The following is a 12569-nucleotide window of genomic DNA, read 5'->3' on the forward strand; positions in this document are numbered from 1 at the left end:
GATCTTTTTCCCATACCTCGTCAGGTACAGTACAGAAGATCTTCCCGTATCGTACGGACTGGCTTATTTGGGCGGGAGTATTCCCCCTCCCGCCCTTGTGCGGGATTGTTCCCGGCTTTGCTCATTCCTTCAGGTGACACTGAATGATTGAGAGCTAAGTGCCTTGTGCGTGTAGCCTTGCTGCGCGGGTGGCCTTCCCTGATGGCTTGTATCCGAGGCTGCGGGGACAGGCGGAGTCCTTCACCATTGGGAGGCATTTCCTGCGGGAACAGCTTGCGTACTGCGCGTAAGGACGTCACGTCTCTGAGCATGGTTGGTCCTGCGGATCCAGTTGGTTTCTGCGCAGACGTTCCTCTTCAAGGTGAGTCTTGCGGGTCCAACTGGGCTCTGCTGGGACCTACCTCTTCAGAATCCCATGAGTTAAGTCCTCTTAGTAGTGCTGGACCGACTCCTAATTCAGGGAGATGCAACATGCCTCAAGTTAGGAGATCTCGTGAGCCCAGCCCTCCTATTAGTTCTGATTCTTCAAGAAAGAGGTATTTCTGTGGGAGACACGTCATCGTTCGTGGTGGTGGGCATGCTAGCAGTATTATCCGTACAGGTGAGGGTGACGTATTGCCTGATACAGATGGATTGTTGCGACATACGTTGGTTGGTGAGGATGATAACAGTGAGGACGGTGATGGGGAGGATTCCGGTGATGACGATGATACCTCTGTGCGCGAATCAGTGGAGCCTCGTGACATATCTAACAGAAAATGGATAGCACGTGTTGGTAAAAAGTATGTTTCTAATTTAATCATTTTAGTTTATGATATGTATTCATGTTATAAATATACTTATTTGTTATTTTAACATTGTAGGTTTGGGGATGGTGAGGTCCACAGGAGTGTCAAACCGCTACTAGAACGACATTTTGATGAACCTTGGGTTACATTCATAAAGGTTCCAAAAGATGTATTGGATCGTATGTTTGGTTGCTTTAGGGTAATAAATTAGTTAACAATTTTTATATCTTATGATATTTTGTTTTAGTTATGTGTTTCTAAGTTTACTTTTTTACTTTACAGACCCTATGGAGATGGGATTCACAAGATGATGAAAGCATATATAAAGGGTTCATTAACGTGTTAAAGGGTCATTATAGAAACATCATGGGTGAATGGAGAATACAATCAAAAGAAAAGGCCAAGACTGATGGTCATGACATTGAGGATGATGAAGAGAATTTTGGGATAACTTGCAAATATCCGCCCGATATTGTCCCTCTTGACACATGGGAAGAAATGTGTAAGGTGAGCGAGTTAATACATTATTGTTTTATTGTTTATTTTGTGTGTTTTATATAAGAGCATAATAAACTCAAATGTAAAATTATAGGTCAAAGTTACATAATAAATAATATTACAGGAATAATAAACACATTAATTATAGGTTTTCAAGTACTTGTATATGTTTATGGTTACTGTAACATATATTTTTGTTCTTTACAGTTTTGGAACACCCCTCAATGGCTAAAAAGGTCTAAAGCCGGAAAAAATAACCGCAAGGACAATGACAAGGACAAGAACAAGTGTTATCTGCCCCGACACACAGGCGGGTCTATGGGATTTGATGAACGTCGTATCAGATTGGTAAGTTAATCATATTTGTAAGTTTTACTAACTGTTTTTTGTATTAACACTTACTACATAATTACTATTTATGTAGGAAAAAAGTGAAATGGCGACTTTAGTTTTCTCTTTGTTGATACCCACGCCACCAAGGAGTGCAAAGAAAAATTATTGGCTAAGGATATCAATGTTGATGACGTGACGGAGTTAGAGTTTTGTACCGAACGTTCAAAAAAATCATATGTAAAGTTATTTTTATCTTTTATATAACTTTTAGTATAATAATAATCGTGTGTTTTGATAACTTTTAGGTAGATTACAAGAATCAACTTGAGAAGTTGTACGAGTCCAACCCCGATCAGCATCGAGGGGATAATCTTGCTGTATGGGAGAGTGTGCAGCCTGATAGTCGTGTTGGTCGGATGTTTGGGATAGGATCTTCTGATCCACATTTTGTGGTGGCCGGCACACCATCAACAACTTGCGGGTCTAAGTCATATCTTGCTACTCGACAATCACAAGAGGTATCATTATTGTTCACGTGATTTTGTTTTTATTATTATTATCATCGTCATCATCATCGTAGTTGTCGTTGTAGAAGGAGCGATATCGACCAATAAAGTATACTGTGGGTTTATTTGGGCTTTTAAGTTTAAGATCTTGGTTTTTTTTTGTTACAAGTAATTCTTAATGGTTATACATGTACTGATTCATATATCTTGATAAACTTTTAGGTCCATAATGTTAAAATCGAATTGGAAAAGGCACAAAGATCACGACAAGAGTTGGAAAATCGATTGCAACAATTGGAACTTGGGCGGGTCGAACGTGAAAGAAAGGAGAAACGGGAGCGTATCGAGCGTGACGAAAAGGAGGAACGTGAGCGGGCCGAAAGAGATAAGAGGGAACAACAAATGCAAAAAAATTGGAAGACATTATGAGAAAGTTAAGTAGTCCGGATACTTAATTGAAGTTTAAGTTATTGTATTTTTTTTCAAAACATGTTAACTTGTGTTCGTTTTGCAACTTAAACACGCTAAAATTTGAGTTTATGTAATCTTATTTGTGTTTAATTTAAATTATGCATATTTCCTATTATTTTAGAATTTCCAGAGTTTTTAGCATCTTTTAAATTAAATATTCATATATGAGTTTTTTTAAACGATTAAAATCTTTTTGTTTTTTTAGTATTTTGTTATCTTTTATTATCATTATTATTTTAAAAAGTTTTTTTTATTCTTATTATTTTCCTTTTTTCATATTATAAAACTTTTTTAATGAAAAAAAACTTGTTTATGTAAAACACATTTTTTATCTAAAAAGAAAAAAAAGACAGTTTTATAAGTATTTTAATACTATAGAGTACGTTTTTTAATAGTTTTTAAAGATAGCTTAATTAATGTGACAATAATCTTTTACGCTTGAACCTAACAAACATATATTCAAATAATTTTTTTTGTCGAACAAGAGACATATAATAAGATAATAATATACAAATCGTTTTATGGTTTTTATAAAGAGATTATATCATTGTTTTCTTTAATTCTTTAAATATATTTTATAATGATAATAATAAAAATATATATTATTATGATAAAGAATAATAAACACAACACTAGAAAAAATAAAAAATAAAAGTACAAAAAATAATCAATATTACTACTATATAAGCTTTATAAAAAATATTAGAGGTAATAATGTTTCAAATAAAATTGTTAAAAAGGTTAAAAGTCTAGAAAAAAAGATACGACATATACGTGAGGGGATATATTTAACCTCACCCAACCTATAATGCAAAACCTGCTTTTGCGTTTATCTCTTTATTGATTATCAATTCACACTTATAATTTTCAATTTTCACTTTTACATTCACTACTGATCTTCCTCGTACGATTGCAAACACAACGCCCTGTTTTCGTACAAAGTACCAATCACTTTACAAATTTAATGTTAAAATAAAATATGACTCATATGAGTGAGATCATATATGTGACATCATTTGTTTGTGATAAGGTGACGTTTCAAATATAATGTAGATTCAATATTGATTTTCCACGATGAAAACAACGTTTGCAGGTCCCAACTTTTGGAGCGTGTATTGCGTGTCCTCGATTGTTAGAAAAAGTCTAGGTAACTTACTAACTGTAGACACACGTATATTTTCATTCAAATTTTTTTGTCCTATATTCATTGGATTATTAGAATAATATACAATAAAGTTGCTTCATTTGATATTTTTGATTTCCTAATGTCTTGGGCTATAGAGTTACTTAGTCATGTTTAATAGGTCATTAATAGTAATATAGCGATCTCTCTCTACAAATGTTATTTTTAAACAATTTAGTTTTGCTATCTTAAAAGGGCTAGTGGGAAAGCGACACAACTTGTTTTCTATTTGTTTTTTTATTGTTGTAAACATTACTTTTTAATGGAATTAAGTAATATATAATATCGTTTGTTTTTTTTCTAATATTTTTTTAACAACAAACAACTTGAATAAATAAGAAGCCATAAATACATGTATATGTTACATGAATTTAAATATATAAATTGAAATTACACCAATTATCACATTTGATTAATTGAAGCATCGTCCTATTTTTTATTCAAGTAAAAAAACTTTGTTGTAATGTCGTCAAATCCATACAAACTTGAGAACTGTTGGACCTTCTCATTTCTTGTCTTTAGTATACTTTAAAATACTATCATAATAGTTATTTAAATTAAGTATTTAAAAAAAACATTGTTTGATAAAGTACGTTGAAGTTTTAATAAGCGCATTTAACGTGTCTCTCAAGCGGAAAAATTTCTGCACCACTTTTTGATCTCGTTTCATTCTTGTATATTTGCTTTGAATAATCAAGTTGAGTATCATTTAACATAAGACCCAATCTAAACATATAAACTAATCCGTAGATGAAAATATGTTCACCGGTAATCATTCTAATGTTTCAGTTCTTAATTTACCCTTCAGGTCAAGAGCTGTAGCCACACGTAGTGTTGAAGTTTGTCTTTTTAAGTATCCCTAATGAGGCATTCACTAGTAAAAAAAAAAGAAAACCTCAAAATTTATCTAGCCTTTATATAAAAGAAAACCTCAAAACTTATTAGCATCTTTAAGTAAAAAAAAATGGTAATTTCATAAAATGGTAACCAAGTTTAAAAAGTGTTCCAATTAGGTCACTCAACTTTCATATTTTATTAAATTAAATGATTTAACATGTTTTTTTAATGTTTATATTTTTGGTTTCACATAGGAAATATTTTTATCTTTTTTTTATGTTGACGTTAAGTGGCGACATGGATTTTATTTTTTATTTTTGAATTTTAATATAATTAACATTTTTTAATTTTTCTAAAAATATAACTACATATATTGCAAATTCCGACCCCCACATCTTATCCTCCATTTCTTTCTTAACAAACAAAAAAAATCGGTGAGACTCAATTTGAAGATTTAGTGACCCGATTTGAGAAAAATATGCATGAGTAACCTAATTGCTACACTTTTGAAAGTTGGTTACTATTCTATAAGATATTCCAAAAAAAAAAAATTAGCACCTTATAGCCACGGCCAACTTTGAGGGGCGCGAGGAGGGCGATCACCCTGATAGGCCTGATTTTTTCTTGTTTTCAGTCCAAAAACTTTTAATGATTATCAAGAATAGCCCTGCTCATAGCTTTGGTTGGGCTAAAAAAAATCGAAACATGAATCTTAATAGTAAATGCATAATAATAACAATAAATTAAAAGAAAAGTAAGAAAGAAATATGCAGCGGGATATCACGCGTCCTCCACGATTCATTGATCAACACCATTGGCCACAACAGTCGACCATCCGGCACCGTTGCACTAGCCACCTGAAGAAACACTAAGTGACCCGGGGCAGATTACGGATAATATGGGGGTTAAGTAATGTTTCCCACGAGGATGAGGTCCAGCAGAGAAGGTTATTCTTCAGGTGACCTGCAAAACAGACACCGTAAGCTCGTCACTGAGAAGGGGGGGGTTCCTCCTTGTGACCACCCTCCGGCGTGAGAATCAGACTAGATTGCTCTGAATATAAGTGTATATTAAGAGATTGCTAGATAAGAATGAGATATCAGATGATGTCCTTACCATTCCAAGGTGTTGGAGTATTTATAGCCGAAGGTAGGTTTCCTAGAAGGTACAGCCGGCTGAATAGTATTCCTGTTCTACCAACAGTGGACTACGCACAGGCCATGCTGGTTGGTGGATAGACTACGGCCGACAGTAACAAGGTCGGCTGTACACTGTTCCTTTACTGCCGGCTATGCACTGTTCCACCAACTGTAGGCTGCGCACGTCCCATAGTAAGGGTTGGTGAGTAGGCAGCGGCTAATAATGACAAACAGTACTAGAGGGTGCTCCTCCTCGTACTGTTGTCGGTGAGCTGTCACCCTGTGATTGGTTCATGGGCTGTTCTGGTCAGATCGTCTGTTCTGCCCATACCTTAGTAGGTATAGTACAAAAGATCTTCCAGAAGCATACGGACTGGCTCATTTAGGCGGGAGTATTCCCGCCTTGCTCATTCCTTCATGTGACTACTGAAGTAGCTAGTGTCTTGTGGGTGTAGCCTTGCTGTTAGTGCGGGTAGCCTTCCCTGATGGCTTGTATCCGCAACTGCGGGAACAGGCGGGGTACTTCACCGTTGGGAGGCTTTCCTTGCGGGTACAGCTGGCGTACTGCGCGTAAGGTTTTCTCTGAGCATGGTGGGTCCTGCGGGAGCAGTTGGTCGTTGCGCAGACGTCCCTGTTCAAGGTGAGTCTTGCGGGTCCAACTGGGCTCTGCTGGGACCTACCTCTTCAAGTCCCCCCAGTCCAATGTTCTTCTCATGAATTATTAATAAGTGAGGTGAACTTTTGGACTTAGCAAGGGGTTTTGAAAAGGGTTTTTAGTTTTTAGGTTTTCCGTGGGGATTCTTCCCGCGGTTTTCCTGATGTCACGCAGAAATTCCCGACTTTTCTGCTTGATCTTTGGGTATGAAGCGGGTAGGTTTGTAACCTCCTCGCAAGTCAGGAGCGTTGAGTCCCACTTGTGTGGATTCTCCATGGGGTTTTGGTAGTTTTCAACATATTGATCAATTATGCTAAAACCACCAATTCCATCTTGGAGTTTCAAACAATATAGTTCTCGACGTTCCTGTCATGCGGGGATGTTATTCCCGTTTCCGCAAGCATGGCCCAGAAGATCCTTCTTGGTTTGAATTCCCTGCAGAGTGCTAAGTATGTGAAGGGTTTTGCCTTGACACTGTACCCGCACTCGTCTTACGGTTACTTTGCTTCCAAGGTATTCCTGGCGTCAATTCCCTGCGGGTGCTAAGTATGTGAAAGGTTTTGCCTTGACACTGTACCCGCACCCGTCTTATGGTTACTTGGTTGCCAAGGTAAGGGGTATTTTCCCGCTTACTTTTGAATCTTTTTGAATTTTTTTGAAATTCGAAGAGTTGGTGAAAGGATAAGAACAGTCTAAACCTCTGAAACGTCGTGCGACGGTTTCTTCTGACTGTGTCAGGACGTGCAGGAAGTTATGGTGACGTGACAGTACCTGGTCATTCCAGACGCTTTTTCAGGCGCGTGGGCGCGATTTTTCGGGCGCGTGGCCGCGAAATTAATGGTACGCGTCCTTTCAACAGCTGTTGCCAGCTTGCTTTTTGCCACGTGTCATAGTTTCATTGCACCTTCGATTTCTCTCTCCTCCGCATTAAATTCATCGCATTAATTGCGATTAGCATATAAAGGGGGAGAGGGTTCTTTGTAATCCACACTTTCACTCTTCTCTTCATCTTCAAAACGATTTCCGGCGAATACTCACATTTCAGTCGAGCATTCTCTTGAAATCGTTTTCTTCTTTCATCTGCAAGATGTCTTCTCGTGATCTCGAATCTACAGCCCAGGAGGCTGGGGTGTTTGCCGATGACAAGAGTACTGCTGGCGAGTGCCAGTGTGCTCTGCCTGTCGATCTATATCAGTACATCGTCAGGAAGTTCATGCTCGAGTCTCTCGAGCCTGAGTTTCCTGAACCCCATCAGACGGTGTATGATGCCCCCAGAGGCAAGATCGGGGTATATGCTGCATTCTTTGTTTATGGGAATCTTAGGTTCCCATTAACAAAGTTTGTGTACCGTGTCCTGGAGAGGCACAGTGTGCACCTGACCGAGGTGCACCCGATGGCGATCGCGAAGATTCGCCACTTCGAGTGGGTGTGCCGGATTCTGGGCATTGAGCCCTATGTCGACCGCCTGATGACCTTCTACTCTTGGAGGTGCATCCAGGGGTGGTATACGCTGATAACCCGGATTAAGGGTTTGAAGATTTGCGCAACCGAGCGCAGTCTTCGCTCGTGGAAGCGAGAGTTCTTCTACATCTCCGCTCGCGCCATCCCCCTTGCCATGAAATTCAAGAATGGGCAAGCACTTCCCAGCCTTCACGCCTCCAACTACCAGGAGGCGGAATGGTTCTCGAAGATATCCCGAGTCCAATCTCCGGTTTACCGGTTTGCGGAGTCCGGGATGGTGATGCTCGGGATGAGCCGGGTGTGGAAGGATGCGGATGCGCAAAAGATCCCAATCGTCCTTGAATACGGTTCGAACTCTGTTCCTTACGGTATGCTCTGTTTCTTTTTGTTGATTTAGAATCTCTTCTAACTTCCTTCCTGTTTATTTCAGAGGGGAACGACTTGCAGTCGCTCATGTATCCGCGGGAGGCTGACAGTCCCGCTCGGATGGGTACTCGCGCTCTAGACGAGAACGAGTTGCCCATCCTAGAACAAACGGCGGATCGGTTCGTGGAGGTCTACCCGCTAGGGCACGAGATCCTGAGCGCCAGGCGGCCAGGTAAGGCGCTATTCAACCCTCGACCCCTCAATGTTGAAACCTCTGTTGGAATTCCTCTAATCGTATGTTCTGATGAGGAATCCGCAGATGGTCCTCCGTTGGTGCGGAAGAAGAAGGCTGCCGGCGGGAAGGGGAAGGAGAAGGTGGCCTCCACTGCCGATCCAGTGCCTCGGTCTGACTCAGAGGCCGAGAGTGAGGAGGTGGCGGGGAACCCCGGTGGTGATAAGACCACTGCTCCGGAGGCTGCGACGATTGTCACCTCCGGAGAGCCTAGGATGACAACGGTGACCGGCGTGAAGAGGCCGGCTCCATCGGGTTCATCCCCGCCTGTCCGCACTTTTAGGCTCAAGAAAACCCGTAAGTACAAACTTTATTTTTAACTTCATAGATTTCCATCATTAATACTTCTTTGTGCAGGCGTGGATGTTGACGCATTCCAGGGTGGAGCGGGGAGGAGTACCCCCCCGCCCATGACGGTAGGCTTGGTCAGCCTACCTGAGGCGACGACCCAGGCGGCTGCGCCTGCTTCCGCTGGTTCAGTTGCTCATTCCATTGAGCCAACTGTTCCAGCTGTGATGACATCACCGCCGGCTATCAGTGCCATTTTTACAGCATCTTTCACTGAGCCGGCGGTTACTTTTGCTGCGGACTCTGCAACGGCGACCGCGGCGGCCGCGGCGGCCTTCACCATGCCTCCTCCGTCATCGGCAACGACGGCCGATCCTTCAGGTATGCATGGGGCTTCTCGCCAACCTCTGCCTCCTTCCTATCTACCTGACCTTTTGGACGGATTTCCCTTAGGTTCAGGTGATGGATTTGGCGGCTATCGGCCTGTTATTGACCCTACAGGTACGTAGGGTTCTTTTGGCCTAATTTTTATTTATTTTTTATATCATCTTTTCCTAACTGCTTTTTGTTTTTTGCAGTGTCGGATTCCAATGAAGTGTATGTTCCACGATGGAACATCCGCCGAGGAACAACCCTTCGCACACCTGTGGAGTGGGCTCGTCACGCAGCTCCCAGTGGTGCGTTGGGGGAAGCCATGGCTAGCTACCAGGAGGGTAGGCTAACCAATGAGCTTCGGGTTCTCCTGGCCCGGATGCAGCCGCGCGTCGAGCTGCTTTGTCGTGAAAACGACAAGTTAAAAGCAGCTCGCATTCAAGAAGTAGCTCAGGCGCGGGCTGTCCGGGAGGAGAATAGGAGGCTCTCCGCCGCGGCTGCGGAGAAGGAGAAGGCGTTCAAGGCCCTTGAAGTTGAGGTTCAGGCCCGTCTCGAGGCCCGTTCCAAGGCTGCCCAAGCTGTTAATGAACAGCTTCGGCTGGCTAAGGAAACTGCTAGGAACGCAACTGAAAGGGCCACCAAGGCTGAAGCTGTTGCTGAGCCTCTACGCCTCGAGAATGAGGAACTTAAAGCTAAATTAGAGGCGCTCCAACAGGCTCATGATGCCTTGGCGATGGAGGACGCGAAGAAGCTCCAAGAGATCCTGGACCAGAGGGGCGTGCTTGACCACACTGAGCGGAAGCTAAAAGGCGTCGAAGAGGCTGCTGCAAAGGAAGTGTTGCTTGCCAACCTCAATAAAAGTGAAGCCGAACGCGCCTGTACCCAAGCTCAAGCCGCCCTCCAAGAAGCTCTGGTTGCCAAGGAATGGCTTCTTCGAGAAGCGTTGTCTCAGGTAAGCTTTTCATGTCTTTACGCTTTTCTTTGTAAACAGAAAAGGTTTTGATACTTGTATATTTTTTCTTTTGTAGGTTGTGCATCGGGTCTTCACGGAGACGTCTTATGACGATGCTATGAGCACAGCCCTCAACGCTTCTCATGAGGATGGGGAAAAGGCCAGCTTCCTGCTTGGTCTAGGGTTTGTTGAGAAAGGCATCCCGCCTTCCAACTTCCCTTTGTATAATGTGGATACTGAAGCTGTTTATGACCAAGCAGTGAATCAGTATGCCGCCTTCCCGCATCCGGTGGTGGAGAAGGTAAACGAAGTCGCTGCTGCTGATGATGGGCTAGCTATCCTTAAAGCTTTCCTTGAACCGCCACGCTCTGCTGATGGTGCGGGTCCAAGTGGAAGTGGTCCTGAAGCATGATCCTGAAGATCCCTTTCCACCATTAGCGTAGATTTTTGCTTTTGTATAGCTTTTTTTTGTATGCGGGTATGCACCCAGCAATCTTTGTAATATTTGAATTTGATGGAATAAAGATTGTGTTAATTCTTTGCCTTGTTTATTTGACGCATGTTTTGATCTAACTTAGCAATTTCTTTAGTACTTAGATAAGTTAACTTTTAAACGTGGCAAATTATAAGTTTGTTTCGCTTCCTCTTTCATGATTGTGCGGGTATGACCGTCACTTACACTTAGTAGGATGGCTTAACTTTACTTATATCTGACCTGCGTGGAAGTTTTCCTCATCTTTTCCTTTGAAATTTTCTAAGTGTTCAGAATAAGTTAACCTTTGGACGTGGTAGATAATAGGTTGAAGTTTTGCCTCCTTGTTCATGATTGTGCGGGTAAGACCGTCACTTGCACTTACAAGGATGACTAAACTTTACTTACATCTGACCTGCGTGGAGGTTTTCCTTAAAACTTGAAATTTTTACCGTTGTTTATGCGGGTTTTGCCACCTTCCACACGTAACGACTTACTTCTTCCCCTATTTATGCGGTGAATACCGGCACATCAGTGTGGGAAGTTCATAAGTATAAAGGTAAGGCTATCAACACATTGTGAAAGGAGAATCATTTCCATTAGAAGTGGCTCTAGGCCTTTTCTTTACAAGTTTGGAATTGATCTACATATAACATTTGCGTAATTGAGCTCCATTCCATGTTCTTGGGATGGGAGTGCCATCGAGCCTTTCGAGCCGGTATGCGCCCTTTCCCAGGACTTCTTTGATAATGTATGGCCCTTCCCAGACCGGGGCCAGCTTTCCTGGGCGTTCTTGGTTCGAAGCTTCGTTGTTACGCAGTATGTAGTCTCCTACATTGAAGTTGCAGAGTTTTACCAGCGTGTTGTAGTACTTTTGCATTTGTCGCTTGTAGTTCTCTTCACGCACTGCGGCTAAGTCTATGCGTTCCTCGGTTAGCATAAGGTCCAACCGTCTTTCCGCATCATTGTCTTCTGGCTGAATCAAGACCCTTGGTGAGGGTAAGCCAATTTCGACCGGGACCATGGCTTCAGTGCCATAAGTGAGACTGAACGGGGTTTCTCCCGTACTGGCCTTCTTCAGCGTTCTGTTTGCCCAAGGACGTGCGGAAGCTCGTCCACCCAGCCGGATCTGTGTTTTAAGAGTCTTTTCTTTATGCCTTCGACGATGCTCTTATTTGCTCTTTCCACCTCACCATTACCTTGCGGGTGTGCCACTGAGGTAAAGGTGTGGGTGATTTGAAGTTTTTTCAGCCACTGTTGTAGCTTCTTGTCAGCAAAGTTGGTGCCGTTATCGCTCACCAAATTCTGTGGAAGTCCAAAACGACAAATAATAAATTCCCAAATAAATTTTTTGATATGCTTCGCGGTTGTTTGGGCTAAGGGTTTTGCTTCTATCCACTTGGTGAAGTAGTCGATGGCTACCACTAGGAACTGAACATTTCCTGCTGCTGTAGGAAATGGGCCTGTCACATCGATGGCCCATTTCTGAAATGGCCATGAAGAGGTGACTGGAACAAGTTCATTCTTCGGGCGGTGCGTGTTGGGTGCGTAGAGCTGGCAAGACCTGCATTTTCTGATGTATGCCAGCGCATCCGTATGCATCCCCGGCCAAAAGTATCCCGCGTTGTTTAGCTTAGCTACAACAGCGCGGGGACCTGCGTGTATTCCACAGATGCCTTCGTGTACTTCCCTTAGGAGGTAGTCAGCATCTTGGTTGTCCACGCATCTTAAGAGTGGGCCAAGAAAGTTACGTCTGTAAAGGATGTCATCGATGAGTTGATAATTCAGTGCTTTACAGCGTAGTTTTCTTGCCTGTGTTTTTGACTCTGGTAGTGTACCTGCCGCAAGGTATTTTATTATTGGTGTCATCCACGTTTCTGTGCCGGTTTGGATGACACAAATTTCCTTGTGCGGGACCGAAGGTGCCTCGAGGAGTTCAATGCGGATGTCCTTTCC

At 42.3% G+C, this 12569-nt stretch overlaps 1 protein-coding gene across 3 annotated transcripts; it reads left to right on the plus strand.

Annotated features, from left to right (window-relative positions):
• The first annotated feature begins 422 nt into the window (after positions 1-422).
• Positions 423-2672, plus strand: LOC143610805 (uncharacterized). 3 transcript variants are annotated; one of them, XR_013149655.1, is made up of 5 exons: positions 423-782; positions 864-987; positions 1071-1295; positions 1494-2137; positions 2348-2672. XR_013149655.1 is itself a non-coding variant. In XM_077085181.1 (4 exons), exons 1-4 carry the CDS (start codon positions 472-474, stop codon positions 1641-1643), a joined length of 810 nt encoding a protein of 269 aa, XP_076941296.1. In that variant the 5' UTR covers positions 423-471; the 3' UTR covers positions 1644-2347. The 3 variants fall into 3 exon arrangements, 1 of the variants encoding a protein (XP_076941296.1); XR_013149654.1 differs by lacking the exon at positions 2348-2672 and having other exon boundaries at positions 1494-1856; positions 1925-2347; XM_077085181.1 differs by lacking the exon at positions 2348-2672 and having other exon boundaries at positions 1494-2347.
• Positions 2673-12569: the final 9897 nt, after the last annotated feature.

Source organism: Bidens hawaiensis, unplaced genomic scaffold, assembly GCF_021521415.1.
Source record: "Bidens hawaiensis isolate Kalapana, Puna unplaced genomic scaffold, B.hawaiensis_p1.1 tig00028094_1, whole genome shotgun sequence".
Classification (NCBI taxonomy): domain Eukaryota; kingdom Viridiplantae; phylum Streptophyta; class Magnoliopsida; order Asterales; family Asteraceae; genus Bidens; species Bidens hawaiensis.

Bases quoted from the DNA above. Each gene is read 5' to 3' on its own strand.
- LOC143610805 (XM_077085181.1), top strand. From the start codon at position 472: ATGCCTCAAGTTAGGAGATCTCGTGAGCCCAGCCCTCCTATTAGTTCT. The intron at 783-863 runs GTATGTTTCTAA...TTAACATTGTAG, and splicing joins ATAGCACGTGTTGGTAAAAA to GTTTGGGGATGGTGAGGTCC. The intron at 988-1,070 runs GTAATAAATTAG...TTTACTTTACAG, and splicing joins GTATGTTTGGTTGCTTTAGG to ACCCTATGGAGATGGGATTC.